The sequence below is a fragment of the Castor canadensis genome, chromosome 5 (assembly GCF_047511655.1).
Source record: "Castor canadensis chromosome 5, mCasCan1.hap1v2, whole genome shotgun sequence".
In the NCBI taxonomy this organism is placed as follows: Eukaryota; Metazoa; Chordata; class Mammalia; order Rodentia; family Castoridae; genus Castor; species Castor canadensis.
Window position 1 is genome coordinate 181778668 of NC_133390.1, and position 24751 is coordinate 181803418.

Genomic DNA, 24751 nt, shown 5'->3' on the forward strand with positions numbered 1-24751 from the left:
CAACAAAATTAGAAATAAGGGCAAAATAGTTTCTGCTGGGTATTGAGGGGGGGAGAAGGAGGGGGCGGAGTGGGTGGTAAGGGAGGGGGTGGGGGCGGGGGGAGAAATGAACCAAGCCTTGTATGCACATATGAATAATAAAAGAAAAATGAAAAAAAAAAATCTCTTGCAGGAATTTTTAGCAGTTCTCAATACAAGGTGAGTCTGTATGACTCACTCACCATGTTGCCAGAAAGAGAATGCCTTTCCCACCTAGCTTCCCTCCAGCCACTAAACGAGTCTCTTAAAAGCTCATCTCAATCTGCCAAACAAGGTCACTCCCCAACTCAGACGCCACAGCCTCCACCACATGAGCAATGCCACCTTCCTGTCTGCCTCCCACTGCTTCACTCCACAGCAGGCATTATTCCTGCTGGAGGCTTTTCCTCACTGTGCCCTGTCTGCCGAGCCTCCTTGGTCTTTTCAAGCCCATGGGATTCTAGCCTCCTGGGCATCTGGCACAGGTCATGCCCCCAGAGCAGAAGCACATGCAGGTGAAGGTGTAACTTCACTTGACCCTCACCTGAACACATTTCACATTGATGCCAGGGCACACAAACTTCCTCCAAATCAGGTTGGCTCTGCTGTCTCCACAGGTGATGGGGTACACAATTTCAGCCTCCAAGTTCTCCCCCTCTTCAGCCATCTTCACTTCTCACAGGCACATGACAGGAAAGGGTAGAAACAGAAAATCAGTTACAACCTCTCCAAAGCACCTCTTGCAAATACACAAAGCTGGTGCCAACCTGGGAACCAAAACAGAGATCAAGGAAGTCCCAAAATAGAGCCAAGGTGGGCAGGGATTCTCATCGATCCCAGTCAGACTTTCAGACGAATCCACAAAGTAGATTTAGCTATTACCAGTAACTATTAACAGTAATGTTAATGTAATCCCATGAACCTATGGGTCAGCTGAAGAGCCATATAGGAAATTAAATAAAGTTTTAGTTGAGGAGTGGAGGCATATAGCTCAAGCAAAGCCCTGGGTTCAAACTCCAGTCCAACCAAAAAAAAAAAAAAAAAAAAAAAAGCTTTAGTTGAAACAATGCTAGGGAAGGTAGGTCTTAGGAATCCCAGGGCTTTAATCTGGAAGACACAAAGTCTCACAAGTGTTAAAGAACACCTCCACCACTCACTGATAGTCATAGCAACAGATTTAGAGATAGCAACAAAATCCAAAAAGAGGAGAGAGCTGCAAGATCTGGGGTAACCCTTCTTTGTTCTTCCCACCATCCACCAGCAGAGGTGCCTATCATTACAGAAACAACATGCCTCCTCGTTCAGGGGCTTGGCCTCTCACACACTAGGGAACAACCCAGACAAGGGCCTTGTTAGCCCTGACTGTTACCCATCTCAATCACAGGACGAGACTCCTGGCCCCACAGCCACGAGATGCACAGAAGGCAGGCTACCCACCTAACACACTTCTCACCTAACTCATGTCCCACCTAATATGGCTTCCTACCTAACACGGCTTCCTTGAGTTGCGAAGAGGCTGTGAAGGCTGCGGCAGCTGCAGCTGCTGCATTTTCTGTCTCCATGTTATCTTCAGTCAGGTCGCCCCTGGTAATCAGTGAGAGAAAGAAAGAGAACATCAAAGCCAGGCTTAGGGGCTCATGCCTGTAATTGTAGGTACTCAGGAGGCAGAGAGTGGAGGACTGAGATTTGAGGCCAGCCCATGCAAAAAGTTTGTGAGAGACCCCCATCTCAACCAATAAAAGCTAGATGTGGTGGCACATGGCTGTCATCCCAGCTATGTGGGAAGCATAAATAGGAAGACTGAAATCCAGGCTGAATCAAGAATAAACTTGAGACCCTATTCCTATATACCTAAAGCAAAAAGGGCTGGGGCATGGCTCAAGTGGTAGAACATCTGCCTCCTGCCTGGCAAGCACGAGGCACTGAATTCAAACCTCCAATACCACCAAAAAAGAAAAGAAATAAGAGAACACCAGACTCCTTGAGCACAATCTGCAACCCATGCATGGCACACTTAAATCCTAGCTACTTGAAGGCTGAGATTGGAAGGATCACGGTTTAAGGCCAGCCCAGGCAAACAGAAGACCCCCATCTCCAATACAACCACAGAAAAATGGACTGGAGGAGTGGTTCAAGTAGTAGAGCCCCTGCTTTACAAGTGCAAAGCCCTGAGTTCAAGCCCCAGTTCTACCAAAAAGCAAAAAAAAAAAGAGTACTTGTGGTGTAAGGTCACATCTCATTGCTGACACATCCTTTAGACTTTTCTAACTTTATTCAAAAATTGCGGTGGCTACATAGTCAGGTGACAGAGTGCATGAGGAGAGTTCCATGTGCTGTCCTCAGGAGAATATGCAGCTTGCATTTTGTGCTGTTCTTGATGGTCTCAGAATAGCATGGGCAAGTAAAGCCAGCATGAAGGATTTATGGGAGCAACAAATGCTTCTGTGGGATTCTAAACTTTCATTTCTTTTGTAATAAAAGTTTTTTATTTTAATTGCAATGATTTCATACTATTATACAAGAAAATAGGTTTTTTGCAGAGTTAAGAGTTCAAACCCAGAGCCTCATGCATGCTAGGCAAGCACTCTACTGACCTACACCCCTAACCCAGGAAAAAAATTCACCATGGCCTACCCTCATCTTAAACTAAGTGAATTATGGACAAACCAAAAGTAAAGGTAAAAGATGAAACTATAAAAGTATTAAAAGAAAAAAAGAGAATTACTTTTATTAGCTATTAAGTGGTAAAGGGATTTCTTATATAAAATTCAGAAATAAAGATAAGTATGACTTCAAAAATAAAAACAAATAAAAACTTTCAGTGTATGAGGAAGAAAACACCATGAACATTTTTCTTAAGAAGAGAAATTAGGGGATATTTACAACATGAGGAAGACAAACAGCTAATTTCCTCCATTACATAAACGGCCCACGAGGGCTAGGGGTGTGGCTCAAGTAGTAGAGCACCTGCCTAGCAGAGTTAAACCTCAGTACAGACAAAAAAAAAAGTAGTTGTATACAGAAGGCCCACAGGTCAATTGACAGCTGACCAGGAGGATAGTCGGAAGACAGTCAAAGGTCAAGACCAGAGGCCCAAGAGACCTGTGGAAAGACTGCTCATTCATTATTCCTAAGAATGTAAATAAAGACTACAAGGAGAGCTGGGGTATTTAGTGGGGAGTCCTTGCCTAGTGTTATTGAGGTCTTGGGTTCCAATCCCTAGCACCACAAAAAGAAAAGAAAAAAGATCACAATCGAGATACCACTTTCATCTAGATGATCCAAAGATGGAAACATCACCAAAGTATATGTGAGGAAAGGTCACCAAGGAGATGGGGCAGTGTCACTCCAATACAGTGGTAAAACCCAGGAGGGCACATGTTAATGGTTTGGATATGAAGTGCCCGGCAAAAGGCTCATGTGTTGAAGGCCTGGATCTCAATGCAGTGGTATTCAGAGCCTGAGGCTTCTGGGAAGTGATTAGACCATGAGGACTCTGCCTTCACCCATCGATGAATTCCTTGATGGATTCATAACATGATGGCATTATTGGGAGGTGGCAGAAAGTAGGAGATGTGGCCTACTTAGGGGAAGTAGGTCAATGGAGCCGATCCTAGAAAGATAAACCTTGTCCTTGGGGCCCTTACTGTTACTCTGCTTCCTGGATTCCATGAGTCAACGTTCTTCCACCATGATGTTCTGCCTCACCATAGCCCAGAAACAATGCGGTCGACCATGATCTGAAACCATGAGCCAAAATAAATCTCTTCTGTGTAAATTGTTTCTCTCAGTATTTGTCCCAGCAATTAAAAAAGTACTAACAGCACAGCAGAGCGTTTGCCTAGTATGCATGAGGCCCCTGGGCTTACTCCTCAGCACCACAAAAAATTTAATGAATTAGTTAACTAAAATAAAATCCTATGAGGAGGTAATTTATCCATGACTTAGAAAGCATGTACCCTCTGGCCAACCATCCCCCTTCTAGCAGTCAGTCCTACAAAGTATTTCCACATACACACAATCATGTGTGCAGTCACTGCACAAGTGACTCGAACCAGTCACTCGTTTCTCGAACCCAGGCAGGCAATGTAGATGGGCTGGGAGAAGTCTGGGTGGGGCTTCACAGTTCAAACAACTGCGTGTGTGATGTATATACATTTGTGAACAGGTCTGCTTAAACACACACACTACTGGGGATGACAGTGGACATCTTCAATGTCTCCTGCCTTTCTTCAGGTCTCTGGGACTTGTGGTGAGCAGAGGCCTACTGGGTGCCAGGTCTCAGGAAGGAGACAGGGCACATAGCTTTCCACAGCTCACTCATGACCTGGAGGACCTGTTGACAGGCCAAAAGGGCATGTCAAGTTGGGGACAGCACCTGTTGTGGAGGAAGTCAGTCAGAGGGTAATTCGTGATCAGAACATGGAAAGGCTGAGAACTAGCCAGGCTAAGGGGCAGTTCGCTCAGGGTTGGGAGCAGGCTGCAGGCCTACTGGGTTTCCTCCAGTGGGACAGGATGTACCTGGTGAATGGGCCTCACTGCAGTGCCAAGGCCAGGGGAATCCCTTTGGATATGTGATATGATCAGATTTGTATTGTATAGAGAATATTTAGCAATGGAGTGGAGGCCTGAAACACACTAAGAAAGCAAGTGGGGGGATAAGAGAGAACCATAGTAGCAGAGCAGACCAAGGGCCAGGGAACAGTGACCCAGGGAAAGGGGACCTGAAGATAGACTGGCCCTAGGTTGGAAGGCAACAAGGTCAAATACACAGGCCTGGGAAGAGGGTGAGCAGAATGTGTAGAACATGATAGGCTCAGACAACTGTGGGATACCCAGTTGCAGTCTCTTTGAGAGATTCTGACTGAGGAGCAACCAGGACACAGAAGAGCTAGGGTCCCTGGGGCAGCTTAGGGACATGCACAGGGGATCTGCACACACACCATAAGCAGAAGCATCCCTCTTATGGCCCTTTAGCCGTTTCCCCCATGGGCAGCCATCATCTTAGCTGGGTCTGTTGCTTTTGAACTTCAGATGAATCATAGATGTGCCCTCACTTGTGTCTCCTTCCTTCAGAAATAGTCTGTGATGTCCACTGCTGCTGTGCAAAGCTGCAGCCCTTTCTCTCCTACGGCTGGGTAGTGTTCCATCCATTCTGCAAATTACCACAATTACTGTGGTAGAGTGCCTGCACTGCAAGTATGAAACCCTGAGTTCAAACCAGAGTTCCACCAAAAAACAAACAAACAAACAAACAAAAACCACAATTATCACCTCTGCAACAGTCATTTTTCAAAGCAGGTTGCAGTTTAGCAAAGAGGTCAGAGTTCTGCTCATCCTCTTCCCAAATCTGTGGGTTTGGCCTTGTTGCCCTCTAGACTAGGCCCAACCTGTCTCTAGGTCCCCTTTCCTAAATCACTGTCCCTTGGCATTTGGTTCCCTGGCCCAGATCAGGGAGCCCTCAGTAAAATCCCCTGGAGAAGCAGAGGGTTCCCAAGAAGATAAAAGGTAGTTTGAGAAGCAGGGAGTCCCTAGGAAGAACAGAGATGGCCAGAGCCAAGGACACCAACATTTGACAGCAGCAGAAAGTCAGCCCCCAAGAGAGGCTATCTACAGTGCCAAATGCATTGTGGACACCAACATGTGGACATGTGGCTAAAAAATACCTTTGGACCTGCCAGAGACCCCTGGGGAAGACAAAGGGCATTGAGAAGGGACTGAAGATACAGGAAGAGGAGGCCACTCATGAGTCAGGAGAACACAGGCTATGCAGCACAGAGAAGAGAAACAGGCCGTTGCTCAGCTTTGTAGACTGTGGGGGACCCAGTTCCATGTAAAGATGAGCCACATCCACCCACAGTGAGGAGCCCCTCATGGTGACAGCCACACCATGGCCTCCAGCTCAGGCATTCCTCCCAACAGGCTTTCACACCAGGAAGTTCATTTTAGGATTTGCTTTGTGGAAGGCCTGAAGTGGCAGCTCAGAGGACAGTCTCTGAGCAGTGGCACACCTATCCCACAGGCTCATCCTGATTTTTCCCCTGAAGCACCTGATGTTGCTGACCATCAGCTCACCACTCTTGCAATCCTCAAGGCTTTATTTCACCTCAAGCTAGGTCAGAAATTAGAGTTGAATAGAAATACAAACATGGGATCTGGTCTTTGAAATATATTAAGACCAACTCCAATGTGAACAGTAAGATTAAGCAGGAACACCTAAACTCTAAGAAAGCTGCAGGAACTTGGAAAGGAAGCTGTCCTCCTGAACCAGAACTGTGGATCATTCAGAGGACAATGACAAAACTGGAACACATGGCAGACAACCAGAACAAATTCCTCAGAGGAAGGAAGCCTCTCCAGGCCACTAAGGGTGGGGAGGCAAACCATTCCAGGTCATGAGCCAGTGTTAGATGGAGATGGCTGAGGACAGGACTCCTGTAGGACAACCTGCATCTTGAGATGCAGCTTACATCCACATCTTGAAATGCAGCTCCACAGCTCACATCTCAATGAAAAATGTCCATTTCACTTAAAGCAAATCATGAATTCCAGCTCTCCACAGACAGCTTCTTTCTCCTCTGTAACAGACAGCTCTTGCCACATGGTTGTTGGTGGGAATAGCCTTGCCAGGTTTGTAAATAATGAGCGTTCCCAAGTTATCCCAAATATCTACCAGGGATAGAAATCAGGGAAGAAATCAGTACTTACAAAGTAATTTAACTAGCTTTTACTCCCCCATCTTCTTTTAAAAAGGAACAAACAAACAAACAATAAATAAATAAATAAGCAAATAAAACAAAAAACATGTAGCAAGAGTAAATCTCTACTTTCAAGTAGGATAATAAAAAAAGTTCCCCGCTGAAGAAAAAAGATCCTCTGGTCCTTCAAGATAGACCTACATGGAGGATTGTGGTCCAAAGCCAGCCCCAAGTAAAACCATAAGACTCTATCAATCAAACTAAAGCAAAAAGGGCTAGGGGCATGGTACAACTGGTAGAATATCTGCCTAGCATTCCAAAAGTGTTGGGTTCAATCTCAAAGATAGACCTGCCTCTGTGGGTGTGTGGGTTCCTCCTCAAGGAGGCATACGCAGCCCCCTCCTGTCCTGCAGAAACAACTAACCACAGGGAAGCACTCCAGCACTCTGGCACTGTGGCTATGGATTCAAAATCCCCCTATCTTTCATGGCTCCTCCTATCCAAAAGGGACATTTCTTACTCCCCACCCCACAAAACTCACACAACCTCTGGCCATCTTTAACTAACAGGACAAAGAACCTTTCACCCAAGGACACCCCAATCAGGTGTCCTGGTAGGTGACAGCCACATACAGAGCCAGTGCCTCAAGTACAAAGCAAGGCCACCAAGACACCCAGCCAGGCCCAGCAGCCATGCCTAGACCAACAACCACACCACGGGAAGCAACAAGTACTGGTGGCTTTATACCATTAAATTTTGTGGTGGTTTGTTATGCAGCAACAGTGACTAACACAGGAATTGTGCTTGGGGTGTGTGCTGTGATCTCTCGCGTGGTACAGAACAGGCAGGAAACAGGTGTAGCCACTAGGTCACATGGTAGAGGAAAGAACCCTATGCTTTGACAATTTAGATAAATGTTTGGGCCTCATTAGGAACGTCTTAGGCAGAACTGAAGAGGCACTGACAGAATTCTGTGAAGTCAGATGAACATTCTCTTGAATGCAGAACTTACAGGAGTACAGGGACTGAATCATTTCACATCTCTAGTTTCTCAGTTGACAACTGTCAAACTGAGAAATGGCAGCAAAGCATACCAAACCCAGGCATGACTATGAGGGCCTCTGTTCAGCCCTCACAACCAAGGCCATATCTGGCCTTCAGGCTCCCACTCTGAAAAGCAGAGAGGCCCATCTCAAAGAATCTGCCTTGTGGCTTTTGAGCAGAACCATTCCTGGCCTGCCTGCTCCTATAAGCTGGATATGGAGAGGGAAGAGTAACTCGTGGTTCTAGTTCACAGTTCTCTGAATTGAGAGGCACTTAACCACATCCAGACCTAAGGTGACCTAAGAAGCTATAACCCTGAGGCCTGGCACCACAGCTGGATAAGACACTGAGGGAGACTCAGAGAAAGGAGAAGTGACTGTGCGAGGGGATAGTGACAGACCACAGAAGAGGCCACAGGGTCTGGAAGAGAGGCTCAAGTTGTAGAGTGTCTGCCTGGCAAGCATGAGATCCTGAGTCCAAACTCCAGTACCACTAAAAATAAATAAATAAATAAAAACAAATCTGACTTTTTCAATGAATGATATAACCACATTGAAAGAAAAAAGATAACAGAAGTGACTACAACATTTTTGTAGTGGTTTTGATATGAAATGTCCTGAGGGAGGCAAGGCCTAAGTAGTACACAAGACCCTGAGTTCAACCTCCCAGTACTGTCAGAAAAAACTTGACAATGAAGTATTGCCCAAAAAAGGCTCATATGTTGGGGGTGTGGTCCCCAGCTGGTGGCACTATTTTGGGATGTTCTGGAAACTTTAAGAGGTGGGACATAGCTAGAAAAAGTAGGTCACTGGAGGCGGGTGCTGGGGGTATCTTAAGCCAAGCCTCTGCTTGTCTCTCTCAGCCCCCTATACCATGGAGCTAAACAGTCTCTCTTCCTCCACATGCTCCTACCACCACAGTATTTGTCCCAAATGCATTGAGTCAAGTAACCAAGGACTGAACCCTCTGAAACTGTAAGCCAAAATAAGTCCTTCCTCCTTTAAGTTGTTTCTGTCAGGTATTTTGTCCTAGCCATGGCAATACTAACACAATCCTACAATTCTCCCCAACAAGAGTTTGAGTGTGGTCATGTGATTTGCTCTAGTCAATGGGACATAGGCATACAGGAGGCCTAAGATCACCAAGGAGATCTTATTCTCTCATGCAGTCAGAGAATAAGAGGCTGGAAGGTACAGGCAAGCCATTGTTGCAGCCACCAGAACACCAGCCTGTCAACCAGACATGGGACTAAGGACATCTGGACCAACCTAGGTCATGACAGAGTCAGGTAGGCATCCCCAACCAGGGAAGCAGCAGCCAACTGGCAGAATTTTAAAAAATAATCAACACTTGTGTCTTAAGTCACTAAGTTCTATGGTGGTTTCTTACCCAGCAAAAGAGACAGACATAGGGCCAGGCATGGTAGCACGCACCTATAATCCTAGCAATTTTGGATTACAAATTCCAGGCCAGCCTACGTGACATAGCCAGACTCTCTCAAAACTGCTGCCCCCCCCACCCCCCACGGAAAAAAAAAACAAAAACAACTGACACAGCAGTAAGCAGGACAAGCAGAGAGCTGAGCAATGAACTCCTCTCCATTTCTCACTGCAAAGCTGGTCCAGATAAACCATTCTTTCTAATGAAGACAGAAAATACAGGTAGCAAATGTGAACATCAAGATTCTGTGGACTGTGCCGCCATACCCGTTTCCAGGATGGCCCTAGGAGCTGGTTAATGTCACCAACTGGCAAACAACTCTAAATCCACAACTGTGTGAAAACACTCCAAGAAGAAAGTTTAACGATATTGAAGGGTCCCCATGTGAGGATGAATCACATCAGCAAACAGAAGTGGCCCACATGTCGGAGCTCCGACTAGGAAGACCCTACTATGCAGCTGGCTCTCCCCAGAGGCTCCATTCCGTGTGCCTATATAGGTGACACCAAAGCTTGGAAGCACAGCACTGGGCTCTTGACAGCAACCCCAGGTACCAGGTGAAAGCTGTGTGGCCTTTTCTGACCCAGTGTCATTTCTGCTACAATGTTCATCTCAGGACAGTCTGAATCTGACAGAGGGGCTTGAGCACTACTTCTGGGGGATGATGGTGTAGAGAGGTCAAAGCAGAGCACATGATGCAGATGTCAGAAAATTCAATGTACCTACAACACACACACAGGAAACATCTAAGTTATGTGCTGAGATATTAACAACGATCAAAGGAGACTTAGGTGGGAAATCTCCCCAGTACTCCATGATAAGCTAAAGTCAGTATGAAGGCACCACACAAAAGATGTAGCAAAGACCATAGTCGGGAATGGTGCCCCATGCTGTTGCTGTAATTCCAGCTACTCTGGAAGGAGATCAGGAGGAGCATGATTCAAAGCCAGCCTGGGCAAAAAGTTAGCAAGACTCAACAAATAAGTTGGGCATGGTGGCTTATGCCTATAATCCCAGCTACGCAGGAGGTGTAGGTAGGATGACTGCAGCCCAAGGTTGACCCTAGGCAAAAATGTGAGACCCTACCCAAAAAATAACTAAAGCAAAAAGAGCTGAGGGTGTGACTCAACTAGTAAGCATGGGGCTCTGAGTTCAAAACCTAGTAACACACACACACACACATTTCAACTGTTGTTCAAAAATACTAAAGGAAGCTGAGCGCCTATTATCCTAGCTACTTGGGAGGCAAAGATCAGGATAGCAGTTTGAAGTCAGCCTGGGTCACTCCCATCTCCAAAATAACCAGAGCAAAATGGACTGGAGGTGTGGCTCAAGCAGTAAAGCACCTGCTTTGCAAGCACGAGGCCCTGAGTTCAAACCCCTGTTCCACCCCCAAAAATAAACTAAAGGAAAATTCCAGAAGTAAACAATTCAATAATTCATTAAATTAAAAAGAAAAAAAAAGCCTGAGACCCAGTCTCTCTGGAGAGGAAGAACAAGGACTCAAGCAGCCCCTCTGCCCTGCTGAATGCTGTCTTCACCCCTTGCCAGGGGTAGGAGCCACTCTGCTACCTCCTAAAAATTCTGCCTATAGGTAGCAAAAGGAAGCTATGAGTTTGGTCAAATGAGAGCTTTTGGCCAACTAATACTCAATTCAGATATCTGCAACAAGAGATTAGAAAGATAACACTAAATTTCACAAGGAATTGAAAAACAAGTCAACCATCCCCTCTGTTCCAGTTATCAAATGAGCAATCCCTGTGTGCTCTTGGAAACCACATAGCCACACTGGGAGGAGCTAAGGCATCACCAACATCTGCAATGATCCTCTTGGTTAATGCAGTTTGTTATTCACCGCATGTGCCAGATATACTGGGTCCAGTCTGAGTATCTCATAGGTAAAGAAATCTTGAAGCTGTGCCACAAACCAGCCCAGGCCCCCACCAGTCTTACTGGCCCCAGCTCAGTCTTACCCATGAGGGGCCAGGTTCGTTGTCACCAGCACTGTCTTCACCTCCTCCACACCACTGCCATCAACTGCGGTGTCTGGAGTTGTCACAACCACCACCTCCTCCATGTGGACACTCACATCTGGGGTCGCCATGGCACCACAGAACAGGATGCCCAGCAGTGTTATTCCTCCAGGATCCCAAGTCCTAGAGGAAGCAAGACAGGGAACAGGTTACAGGGAGGTTTCCATGTCTGCTTAACAGAGTACCCAGAGGCTGGGGTGTAGCTCAACCTAACATGTGCAAGGCCCTGAGTTTGATTTCCAGCATCACAAAACAAATTTGCTAACATAGCCCCCAGCCACTCACAAGATCACCAAAGATTCTCCTCCAGCCAAAGATCATCTGCTGTTCTCTGACAAGAAGCAACAGCAAAATAGGAGCTGCTCTGGGTCTACAGGTGGCATGGGGACAACTCAGTCTTTCCCACTAGATGAGCCACACCACCCTGCATTGCGCACAGGGATGCTCAATCCATGTGGACCTGGAAACTCAGGTGCCAGACTGACTTCTCCAAAGGAGAGCTTTCTGGTTGTTACTTTTCACTCTGTATCTCCTGGGTGAACTCAAGGGCAGCCCAAAGCCCAGAACTGAGCACAGGTGCAGATAGAAATTACCCGAGAAGTCCTCTCTTTGGCATGGTAAAGAGAAGGGAAACCCATGCAAGACAGAAAGGGGAAATGCCCTGGTTTGTTTTTGTTTTGTTTTCAGGCCTGAGTATTGAACCCAGGGCCTTGTGTATGCCAGGCTAGTGCCTGTTTTTTATTGTCACTATGATCTTTTCTCTTTGCTGGTCCTGCCTGCAAGCACACTCAAGCCCCTGCTCTAACCCTGCCACAGAGGCAGTGGCCTGGAAAGCACCAAACTCAGAGTGGAGGAACCTTCTCCTGACCAGAAGGCAGGGTCCTGAGCAGTGAGTTGCATGCTCACTCTCCATCTTCTGTCCAGGCTCAGGGAGGACTCAGTCATGAGATGTTGGGGCATATACAACAGACCCAGGTTTCTAGTCAAAGGACAAGGAAGAAACCCTGGAGTCAGAGTGGGCCATTGTGAACAGGAGAAAGGTCCCAAGCTGCACACAGCTACATGGAAATGCCTAGGTCATTCTGAAGCAAACCATACATGGACCTAACTCTAAATAGCAATGCAAAAGCTTTGAGAACCGATCTTTAGGGTAGACCACATTTAGCTCTCAGAATGGACCCCAGATGGTGCCTCCAGGGCTTATGCCAGGAGCACTGAAGAGGCGCTGAAAATTGAACTGAGCATAGCACAGGAGGGATTCAAAATGCTCAGCCAATTGGGCGTGGTGGTTCGTGCCTGTAATCCCAGTACCCAGGAGGCTGAGGCAGGAAGATCACAAGTTATAGGCCAGCCTGGGCTACATAGGAGACCTTGTCTCAAATAAACAAAAAAAAGACTGGCAGAAGGGCTCAAATGGTAGAGCACTTGCCTAGGAGTAGGCATAAGGCCCTGAGTTCAAACTCCAGTATGACCAAAAAAAGCAAAACAAAAACAAACAAGAAAATTGTTTAGCCTGACCAACTAGATCTAACTCTTGCTGTAACAAGAATGCCTACACCCTGTGAGACTAAAACAAGTCCCAAACTTCATAGCGTAACATTCAAAATATCCAAGTACAACCCAAAATTACTTGACATACAATGAAGCCACGAAAGCCTGATGAACTCTCAAAGGAAACAATAATTAAGAGGAGCTCCCTCCTAGACAATTGCTGGAGCCAAAAGAGACTTGCAGGTTGCTACTAACCATGACCCAAGAATAAGCCAAGAATACCGAGTCAAATAGAAAGGAGGTCTTGGCACAGAATGCAAAAGTTATCAAAAACCTGAGAATCAAAAATTATAACAACCACAGCTGGGGATATAGCTCAGTATAGAGTGCTTGCCTAGCATTCACAAGGTCCAGGGTTCAATCTCAGCACCAACAAAAATAAAGAAATAAATAAGTAAAAAAAATAAATGTGAACCAGGTGCTGGTGGCTCACGCCTGTAATCCTAGCTCCTAGGGAGGCTGAGATCAGGAGGATCATGGTTCCAGGCCAGTCCAGGCAAATAGCTTTTGAGACACTATCTCCAAAGTAATCAGAGCAAAATGGACTGGAGAGGTGATTCAAGCAGTAGAATTCCTGCTTTGTAAGCATGAAGCCTTGAGTTCAAACCCCAGGCCCACCAAAAGTAAAATAAAAAAAAAAATCCCTGAATGGGCTTGATACCAGCATGGAGATGACAGACAAGGAGCCAGGGCACATAATACAGAGTGCTAGAAATTATCCAATCTGGGCAGCAGGGAGAAGACTGGAAAGCAGGCGAAACAGATGCAGGTGCAGCAAGACTACAGGCTAATGTGTGTGTCACTGGAGTCCCAGAGGGTGGGAAAAGTTGTATGCTGAAAAAGTATTTGAAGAAATAATTACTGAACATTTCCCCAATTCAGTGAAAGAGAAAACACATACGTTGGCAAACCTCCAACAGGCATGCCTTTGTCATACTGGAAACCAAAGACAGGTGACAAGTGAGAGTATCAGAAGCCAGGTAAAAAGTATGCCTTACCATAGGGGAACAACTTGAGTGACTACGATTCTCACCAGAAACCACAGGAGCTAGAAGGCAGGAACTGACATTTTTAACGTGCTAAAGAGAATAACTTTCTGAACTGTGTATTGTAATGGTACACATCTGCTCATGGGAAGACTGGCCATAACTGAAAAGTCCTGTTTTGCATTTCAGAACAAATCACACATTTGATCCGAACAATAACGGCTGTTTCTAAAGTTTAAAAGGAAAATAACTATTCAATTCCCAGCATGGGGTGGGTGGAGTGGGGGGGGCGGGGGCTGTAAACCTATGATTCTACATCACTGAAAGATCCTTTAGAAATTAAGACACTTCAGGTGAAGGAAAATGGAGAACACTGATCACCAACAGAACTGTTCTAAAAGAAAAGACAATGCAAATTCTTCAGAAAAGGGGACCTGGAATTTTAGGAATGAAGGAAGAGCTACCCAAATGGTGAATTCAATAAACTATTTTTCTAAGTTCTTTAAATATGTACAACAAGCTAGAAGTGGTGGCTCGTGCCTACAGTCTCAGCTATTGAAGAGGCTAGAGCAAGAGGATCACTTGAGCCCAGAAGTTAAAAACCAGCCTGGGCAATACAGAAAGACCCAGTCACAAAACAAACAAAACACTATAATAGCTGAAGCTGTCTGGTAGGATTTTCATCGTGTCTATAGACACACAACAACCACTATCCGAAAGGGTGATGAGGGGCTCTGTGCGGTGCCCTGTTTCTCCAGTCCTTGTGAAATGGTAGTACATCAAGTGGAAGACTATGAAAAATTCAGTCCTTCAGCAGGTGAATGGACCAGCTATTTATATTTCACACAATGGAACAGTACTTGGAGATACCAGAAATGAGCTTTCAAAGCATGAAAGGCAGGGAGCAAACTCAAATGCAAATTGCTAACTGAAAGAAGCTAGTCTAAAAAGTCCACACACATAGGGACACAGAAAAGAAGAAAATATTTGCAAATCACATCTGACAAAGAACTTGTATCCAGAACATATAAAGAACAACAATAAATCAAACCACCCAGTCTTAAAAACGGGCAAAAGAGGCTGGGAACCAGCCTGTAATCCTAGCTACTCAGAAGGCAGAGATCAGGAGGATCACAGTTCAAAGTCAGCCCAGGCAAAAAGTGAGACCCTACCTCAAAAAATATCCATCACAAAGGAAAACATGGGGAGAGTGGGGATGAAGGAGGATGGTGGAGGGGGTGAATTCAAATACAATACATTTGATATACTATAAGAACTTTTGTAAATGTTACAATGTACCCCCAACCAGCACAACAATAAAAAAAAAAAAAGAGAGAGAAAACCAACAACAAATGGCTAGTGAAGTGGCGCAAGTGGTAGAGCACTTGCCTAGTAAGTTTGAGGCCCTGAGTTCAAATACGAGTACTGCCCCCAAAAAAGGAGCGGGGCAAAAGAACTGACATTTTACTAAGGAAGAGATAAGGGTGGGAAATGGGCACATAAAAAGATGCTTGGCATCGTAATCCATGGTGAATTAAAGTTTTAATGCCACACTGAATACATTGAGTAGCTTTAAAAAGGTCACAGCAAAACGGTGACAATGCTAAGTGCTGTGAGGATATGGCGTAACTGCAGTTCTCACACATTACTTGCTGGAATGCTAAATGTTAAAAGCATTCTGGAGAACACAACGGTCATTTCTTGTAAAGTTAAATATATTCTTATCATACCACCCACCAATCTCACCCTAAAACATTTACCCTAGAGAAATAAAAACTCATGTCCACTTGAAAACTATAGTTGTTATATGGCAGCTCCATTCATAATTGTTGAAAACTAAAAACAATCCAAATGTCCTTCAGGAGGTAAGCAGACAAACGATGGTCCACCCACATAACAGTACAGGGCAATAAGCGGGAATAAACTGTTGATAAAACCACCTGAATGAATCTCCAGAAAACAAGAGTGTCACCAATAGCAGAGGTTTCTTTTGTCCTATTCATATGGAAATCATGACTAGGCAAGGAGCAGCACCACTAGTGTTGGCCCTGAACTCCAGAGGCTGATAGGCTGGGCTCTCCAACCCAGAAGCTTATACCTTTAGGCCCTGAGAATCAGACTCATGGCTCTTAAATTCTCAAAGTTAGAACCTTATTGCTTTGGGCTTTCAAAGCCAGAAGTTTATTGCTCTAAGCCTTGAGAACTAGGACATATGGCTCTAAGTTTTCAAAGCCAGAGATTTATGGCTGTAGATCAGAGACTTATTACTCTAGCTTTGAGTGGCAACAGCCCAGCACCCATCATCTAGTATTACAGGTCTTGGGACCCTCAGCACCTGTGGCATCTCTCGGGAACTCTTCCAGCTGTCAGGGTCTGCAGCTCTGCTGCCCTCTGCAGTTTTGGCTCTTCACAGTCTCTTGCTTTTTGAAGTCTTAGCTCTCCACCACCTTTCACCTCTTAAGGACTTCTGCAGTCTTTTATAGCCTTCACAGTATCTGCTCCCAGCCACTCTGGAACTTTTCAGCAGCCTTCTTCTAGCTGTTCTCTGAGCTGAGGGCCTACAGAGTCCCCAGGGGCTTATAGGCTTGGGAATCATTTTCCAGTCACCTAGTAGGTACCTGGGACTAAAAGCCCCAGGGTTTCTCTGCTCTTACCATTACCAGCACAGCCCACTCTACCTATGATAAAAACTACAAGTAGACCATTCAGGAAAGATTTTTATTGGGATCTATTGTTGCAGGACAAAAGAGAACAGTGCACTCAGGGAAACCTCTCAGACTGACCTGAGGAAACTAAGAAGCAGGCTGTTTATTATACAGCCAGAAAAGGGGTGTGATATGCTCTTGCACAAGCTTCTGTGTACAGCCTCCAGTCCACCAATCACGTTTTTTGCTGAGTAACTGGAGAAAGTGCTCCTTGCCTGGCCTGAGTGGAAATAGCTGTAAGATGGGTAGGGCCATCTGGAATGACTGCAAATGAGTCATCTACAGGTCACTGAGGTCTGTCAGAGACTAAGTGAAGTCTTCCTAGTCAGTGCAAACTGTCTGGAGCAGTCATGGCTGAAACAAGGTCTCCTAAACCAGTAGTTGTGGCTTTACCCCAAACCATGGTCAAAATGGTTTTTGCAGATGGAGGGGAGTTTCCTTGGGGCACCCCTCAAGTGTTCAAAGTAACCAGACTGTCATGACGACAGTCTGGGTGGGCGCCAAAGAAGAGGCTGCTAGGTTAACAGTTCCCCACTCACGGCTGCTGGGCACAAGGGGTAGGTCTGACAGCTGTTAATCAAGTCGCCAAGCAGCTCACTTTTAAAAGCTTCAATTATTCAGAGGAAAACCATTAAGGAACACTTACATTTAACATTTTCTTCAACAAGTTTTAACAACACCAGCTTCCCTCCACCATACCCTTACAGGAGGGATGAGTTCTATCTGTCTCAAGTGGGTGGAAAAAGAAACCCCAAAGGAGATGCATCATGGATTTCCTCAAAGGCATGCAGGACAGCTCAACAGGTACAGGAGCTATGATGCAGGGGTGAGCGCCCAGGAGCACCAGGGAGATTTCTGGGGCAACAGGCTGTGCTGTACTCTGTGGTATAGTAACATGAATCTACATGTGTTAAAATTTATACAACCATATTCCAAAAGACATAGACGTTCATATTACCACTTTTAAATCTTTAAAACAATTAAAATGGCAAAACACACATATGGTCAATTGATTTCCAACAAGGATGTTAGGATCATTCAATGAGGAATGGGAGTGGTCTTTTCAAAATATGATGCTGGACAACTGTTTATCCAAGCAAAGGAATACGGCTGTACTCTTACACCATATACAAAAATTAACTTAAGGAATGGGAGTATGGCTGAAGTAGTAGAGTGTTTGCTTAGCAAGCATGAGGACTTGAGTTCAATTTCCAGTATGGGAGGGAGGGGTGGTTCTCAAAATGATCAAAGCTAAAACTATAAAACAATTAGAGGAAAATATAGTGGAACACCTTCATGGCACAGACAACAAAAGAAAAAACGGGTTGTTGAGTTGTACCTCAGCAGTAGAGCTTGTCTAACAAGTATGAGACTGAGTTCTATTACTAGCACTGCAAGGAAGAAAAAAAAAAAAAAAACAGATAAACTTGATTTCATCAAAATTAAAAACATGTGTGCATCAAAGGATACTATGAGTTAGATAACCCAAAGAAAGGCATTAGCAAGGCGTTAGCAAAACAAACAACTGATAAAAGATTAATATCCAAAATATATAAAGAACACCTATAACAAACAACTCTATTTAAAATGTAAGCAAACACTTGAAGAGACAGTTCTCCAAAGAACACATACCAACTGCTAATAAGCATGCAAAAAAGATGCTGGATGTCACTAGCTATCAGGGAAATGAGACACCCGCCTCACACCATCAGGATGTGAAAAAAACAAGTATTGTGGACAATGGAAAGAAATCAGAACCCTTGGCAAGTTACCAGTAATGTTTCTCAAAAAGGAAACTAAGAATTACTGTAGGATTCCATCTGTAGGTTCAACTGAAAGGACTAAAACAGGTACTTGTACACCAACGTTTGTAACAATACTGTTCACAACAGTCCAAAACTGGAAACAAACAAAATGATCATCAGCAGATGAATGGATACACAAACGGAATGTGGAATATAGATACAATGGAATATTATTCAGTATTAGAACAGAATAAAATTCTGATGCCTGCTCCAACATGGATAAACTTTGAAAACATTACAGTAAGCGAGAGAAGTCAGATACAAAAGCACAAATATTGTATGATTCCACTTATATGAAGTACGTAGAATAGTCAAGTCCATAGCCAAAATGTAAAATAGAGGTTATCAGGGTCAGGTAAGGAGGAAGTGGAGTGTTACTGCATAACAGGTAGAACTTCAGTTACAGGTGATGACAAAGTCCTGGAATGGACACACAGCAGTGTAAATGTGCTTAAAGCCATGTACAGATGTTAACTTTAGGCATGAGAGTCTGGGTCAAGGAGTGGGTTCCTGTGGCCTCCTCTGCAAATGGGTTTTCAGGCCTAGGGTCCCCTCCCAGTCAGCCCATCAGGGATCTCTACTAAGATCTAAACCAGCAGGCAGGCAAAGCATGACAGCCATCCCCTCCAGTGGTTCGCTCGTGGCCACCCGTGACTACTGCCGGCATAAGCAGGCCCCTTGCTGACCCCAACCTGACGGAGCCCAGCACTGCCCCTTGCAGCCACTGAAGCCACTATTGCTGACCTGCCTCCCCTCTCCAGGCTACCTGGGCTCCGCGTCCAGCAGCAGCTCCTGCGGAAGTACCAAGTACCCCAGGGAAGCCAGCCCCATCACCTGGGTGAGTGCGGGTCTAACCGCACAGATGGACAGAGTCTACTCAGTTCCTTGTGGGGCAGCAAGGTGTAAGGGGGAAGTCCCACTTGGACAGACAGCATCATGACCCCTCTTTGCTTCTCTCAGGTCTCCCAAGGCCAACCTGGTCACTGGTGGGCCAGCTTCTTCTTCGGGAAGTCCACTCTCCCATTCACAGCCACAGTGTTGGAGTCCCCTGAGCAGTCCACGGAATCCTCCCAGGCCTCCAACAGCATGGTCACCAGTGGTCTGGCTCCAGAGGCCATGAGGAAGCAGCCAGTAAGCCAGCCTATCAGGCCAATGCCAGGCCCCATCCTGACCTGGTGGAACCACCAGCCTGGGCTTCCCAGGTGCTAGGCCAGAGCCCTGCCCACCCTGTAGACTAGATAGCGTGCAGCAAGCAACACACCAGCAGGAAGCCCCATCGCTCCTGGCTGCACTAAGCTTTCCTACCCTGTAACTATGCCTTGCACCAAGCAGATAATATACTCCAAGCAACCATCCAAAAAAAATTTTCAAAAGATGGTAACTTTAATGTCATATGTATTTTACTACAATGAAAGAGTTTAATGTTATTACAACAGAATGACTCATTAGGACTACATATAGTTATAGAGAACACAAAAACCTGATAAAAAAAAGAAAAGTTTCAGAACTTTTTTTTAATCATGATAACTGTTAATGACTGTACCAAACAACAAGCATGTCCAAGGACAGGCAAAGCTCTCATACCCCAACCAGGCCTCTGTAATCTTGAGCCTTTATGTGGCTCAAGATTTTTGCTAAACCATACCCAACCTACATCCCCAACACTTTTCTTCTTCCTTTAAGACAGGGTCTCACCATGTAGCCCAGGCTGGCCTCAAACTCACCATTCTCCTGCCTCAGCCTCCCAAGTGCTAGGATTATAAGTATGGCTACCAGCTTGGCTCTAATCCCCAGCATTTAAAGTCTCTTATGAAAACTTCTGCTGAGGAAAGGAACTGAAGGCCTTCAAACACACCCTGATTTATTTCCTCCCTCCAGACATGCCCTAGATCTTGGTACTCAGCAGGACTTGGGTCTACAGAGGACTCCAAAGGGCCACAGGTAAGATAAAGGGAATAAACGAAGAACTGCAACTTCCAGGCCACCAAACACCAGTGACATCCAGTCGCTGCAGTAACCGCTACCCAGGGACCCAAGGAATCAGGAAATGTAGGTGGACTAATAGCAGGGATGGTGACAAGGAAACATTCTTGAAGAAAAAGAAGCAAAAAGAAACCAGGGAGTCACTTTCTGAAAACAACACAAGCTGGTGAGAACAAGCCCCTCCATGGAAAATGAGGGTGAGTTGGGGTAAGAAAGAAAAATGTCTAGAGCCACAAGAACATTCCATGAGGAAATGCACATTAGTTTTACTACAGAGAACACAGAATCTAATGATAGAAGCCAGGGACAAGGCAGTATTTCTCTTTTTCTGCTTTAGACGGGTATAGAAAATGACCAATAGAAGGAAAAAGAAGCATAAAAGAAGGGAAAAAAATTTTGAAAATTCAGAATGGGGCTGGAGTGTAACTTGGTGGTAGAACACTTGTCTAGCTTGTGCAAGGTCCTGGGTCCACTTCCTAGCATGGGGGATTGGGGGGAGGTGGCTTCAAAACATCCTTGAACATAAGGAACCTTTTACTGTCACTCCCTTGGAAATCCAGCAGTCATCTAACAGAACAGTGTATCTAAGTGGGAGCAAGGCACACACACACATTCACAGCTCCAGCTGCTGAGGATTCCTGAGAGCCCCTGCACCTCAGTCAGGCCAGGCCAGAGTCTCTGGAGGTTATCCTCAGATGCTTCTCAAGGCAGAAAAGCTACAGCAATGAACTCAAGGACAATGACAGACTTCATGCCTCTAAAACAAATTTTTTCTCACTAGCATATTGTTTGAGATTTAGACTTTAAAACAAAGTTCTTTAGCTGGGCATGGTGTTACACACCTATCATCCCAGGACTTGAGAGGCTAAAGCAGGAGGATGACAAGTCAGAGGCTAGCCTGGGCTACAATGCAAGACTGTCTCAAAAAACCAAAACAAACAAACAAAAAGGACATTTAAACAAGCCAGAACAGACACTTTAAAATTTTCACTTAAAAAAATACTGCACCTCTAATCCTAGCACTCAGAAGTTAATGAAGCAGGAGGACTGTGACTTCAAGGCCAGTTTGCGACCCTGTCTCAAGGGAAAAAAAAAAAAAAATCCACCATGGTGATTTTTCAGAGTATAACTAACTTGCCAAGTTACCTCTACTTTCGTTAGGTAAATTCAACAGGCAGGCAAAGTCAAACTTTGACCAAAAGCTGCAAAAGGCAAAGACCTACACTATGGATGGATGAAGGAATGTATGTGCACAAAACTGAACTCCACTCTCTCCCACGGAAGCTGAATTAAATGTTGTTCAAAAGGATACCAGAAGTTGTTTCACAGGAAATAGTTCAGTAATTGACACAATGCTGTTGAGAGACAGAGCAAGACTTCTGAGTGCTCTCTGCCATACACTCAAGACAGCTTCTTCTGGGTTGAAGGCTGAAAGGTGATGGGACCACATTCAAACCCAATTCTAATCCCTCAGCTTGTGGATCAAGTCACAAGTTAATACTGAGTTAAATAGAAAAGGGAAATTCATTTTGAAAGTAATTCTTGGGCATAAGTTCATGAAAACAAGGTAACAATGCTAGCATATGATCATTTCAAAATCAGATGATTTTTGAAATGAGATGATATCTTTCCATGTCTTCTGAACAAATCAAAAGTATTTTCTTTTAAATGTGGTATCTATACACAATGGAATTCTATGCAGCCATGAAGAAGAACAAAATGTTATCATTCGCTGGTAAATGGATGGAACTGGAGAACATCATTCTGAGTGAGGTTAGCCTGGCCCAAAAGACCAAAAATTGTATGTTCTCCCTCATATGTGGACATTAGATCAAGGGTAAACACAACAAGGGGATTGGACTATGAGCACATGATAAAAGCAAGAGCACACAAGGGAGGGGTGAGGATAGGTAAGACACCTAAAAAATTAGCTAGCATTTGTTGCCCTCAACACAGAGAAACTAAAGCAGATACCTTAAAAGCAACTGAGGCCAATAGGAAAAGGGGAACAGGTACTAGAGCAAAGGTTAGTTCAAGAAGAATTAACCTAGAAGGTAACACCCACGCACAGGAAATCAATGTGAGTCAAGCCCTGTATAGCTATCCTTATCTCAACCAGCAAAAACCCTTGCTCCTTCCTATTATTGCTTATACTCTCTCTACAACAAAATTAGAAATAAGGGCAAAATAGTTTCTTCTGGGTATTGGGGGGGGAGAGGGAGAGGGAGGGGGCGGAGTGGGTGGTAAGGGAGGGGGTGGGGGCAGGGAGGAGAAATGAACCAAGCCTTGTATGCACATATGAATAATAAAAAGGAAAAAAAAAGTAAACGTAAAAATGATTAAAATAAAAAGAATCCACGAGTTGTTCCCAAAAAAAAAAAAAAAAAAAAAGTATTTTCTTTTAATAAAAATACCACTGGAAGCAGCAAGGTTGAGACCACTTGTCCACAGACACAATTTCTTTCATCCTCACAGTAGCGAGATGTGTGGCTAGGTGTAGTGGTCCAGATCTGTAATCCCAGCAAGCAAACAAGAGTTTGGGCCCAGGTCAGCCTGAGCCACACATAAAGACCATGTCTCAAAAACAACTAGCCAGCCTGCACCTGTAATGCTAGCTACTCAGGAGGCACAGATCGGGAGGATCACGTTTTAAAGCCAGCCTGGACAAACAGTTCCAGAAACCTTATCTCAAAAAAACCCATCACAAAAAAAGGGCTGAGAGTGACTCAAGGTGTTGGCCCTGAGTTCATACCCCAGTACAGAAGGGGAAAAAAAAAAAAAAAAGTATGGTTAAGTGGTGAGCCCTGCAGGCATCTTGTGTCAGGCCCTTCTACCCAAACACACCGGGGAAGCCTTGATCCATGTGAATTTGTCAACTGGTTCTGGACTTTCCAAAGTCTCCCTTCCTAGGTCAGGGATAAAGTAGGTTATTCTAATGCCTCCATTTGAACTGTTTTCCTAAGCGCTCCAAATCAGACATGTTAGCATGTCCCTGGGACGTCTTCCACAAGATAGCTACACATGGCCCAAGAAGAAACTCCCAGCAGGGCGTCTACTTAAGCTTGCCGTTTCTATTTGGCCTTTATCTAACAATTAATTTAGTAAGAAACGCTGTGATTGAAACTTTGAAGGGTTAGACAACTTTGGCTCAGGAGACGAAAATAAAGTTAACCCAGCTGTGACCAATGGTGGCTGTCGGCGCTGAATCGGTTCACACTGATGGGGACAGGGATCCGTTCAGCTCCCACCAGTGGGTCATTATCGATACATTGTGTCCCTGTCCCACACAGGGGTCCACGGCGATAGGGTTCCCACCAGCGAGTCCACCTCCATGGGGGTCCCACCACCAATGGGCCTATGCTGACACGGGTTCCCGCCCACGGTTCCCTATCGTGCCGGTTCCGACCGATGGGTCCTTATCAACACGGCCCCGCTCCTGCTCCCCGCCTCGGGCCCCCATCCCCTCATCCGCCGCCGCGGAGCCGCCCTCGCCCGCCCGGGGCGCCAAGATGGAGGCCGGAAACGCCACCACCTTCGCGCGCCCGCCCGGCGCCCGCGCCCGCGCCCGCGCCCGCCCGCCTGACGCCGCCGCGCCTGACGCCGCCACCGCCCTCGCGCGCCCGCCGCCCCTCCCCCGGCCTCCCCTCCCCCCGCCGTAACGTCCTGACGCTCCGCAGGGACCCCTGACTGGACGGCGGCGCGTGAGCGGCGCGAGAGGCCTCGCCGCGGGGGGGCGCGGGCGCGCCGGCGCCGCTTACCTGGGGCCACGCGGGCCTGCTCGGGCGCACGGCGGCGGCGGGGGCGGCGGCGGCGGGCGGCGGCGGCGGCTGCGGGCTTCACTCCTTGTTGGGGATTCGGCGGCGGCGGCGGCGGCGGCGGGGGCGCGGGCGCGCGCTTCCTAGTGACGCAAGCGGCGGGGTCGCGCACGCACAGGCCGGGCGGGCTGGGCGACTTTTTTGGCGCTCTGAGCGGAGGAGAGCGGCTCCGTGAGATAAGGCCTGGCGGGCCCCGGCGCGCGTGCGCATGCTGCTGTGGGCGGGTCCGAGCGCCGCCTTTCTGCAGGTGGGGTGGGCGTGGCCAGCTTCCCGTGGATAGAAGCGCAGAGTGAACCGTGATCAGTCTACAGACCGCGGCGGGGGCGAGGTCCAGGTGTGCGTACCTGCGGCTCGGCCTCCGCCCTGTCCGGACAGTCAGACGCTACCCGGGCGTAGGTTCTGCGATCCGGTCGGACGCTGCTCGGAGTCCAACCGTAATGTGGTTTTTTTTTTTTTGTTTGTTTGTTTTTTTAAATAAACTTGAAGAAGACTTTGCGCGTTAGGCGTGGTGAATCTGCTCGGTGCAGGTGTTCGCACAGGGTTGACCTCAGTTGCGCTATCCCGCATTGCAGCCGCTAGCGCGTGGTGATTTAAACTTAAGTTAATGAAAATTGAAATTCAGTGCCCCAGCTATCGTTTAGCTGTAAAAATCACATAGAGGGTATGGGATACT

The 24751-nt window shown here is 46.2% G+C and overlaps 1 protein-coding gene across 5 annotated transcripts in view; it reads right to left on the bottom strand.

The window, feature by feature from the left end:
* Gmeb2 (glucocorticoid modulatory element binding protein 2) overlaps positions 1–24080 on the bottom strand; it is a 39114-nt gene extending 15034 nt beyond the window's left edge. The window contains exons 1-4 of one of the 5 annotated variants that reach the window (XM_020161048.2): positions 24022–24080; positions 11174–11356; positions 1505–1602; positions 563–690 (exon numbers count right to left, since the gene is read on the bottom strand). In XM_020161048.2, coding sequence (XP_020016637.1) covers positions 563–690; positions 1505–1602; positions 11174–11304 — 357 coding nt within the window. In that variant the 5' untranslated portion in view covers positions 11305–11356; positions 24022–24080. Of the gene's footprint in view, positions 1–562; positions 691–1504; positions 1603–11173; positions 11357–11518; positions 13164–16105; positions 22486–24021 lie in introns of those variants that run through there. The other 4 variants (XM_074075143.1, XM_020161049.2, XM_074075144.1 and 1 more) reach the window with 4 other exon arrangements.
* Positions 24081–24751: the final 671 nt, after the last annotated feature.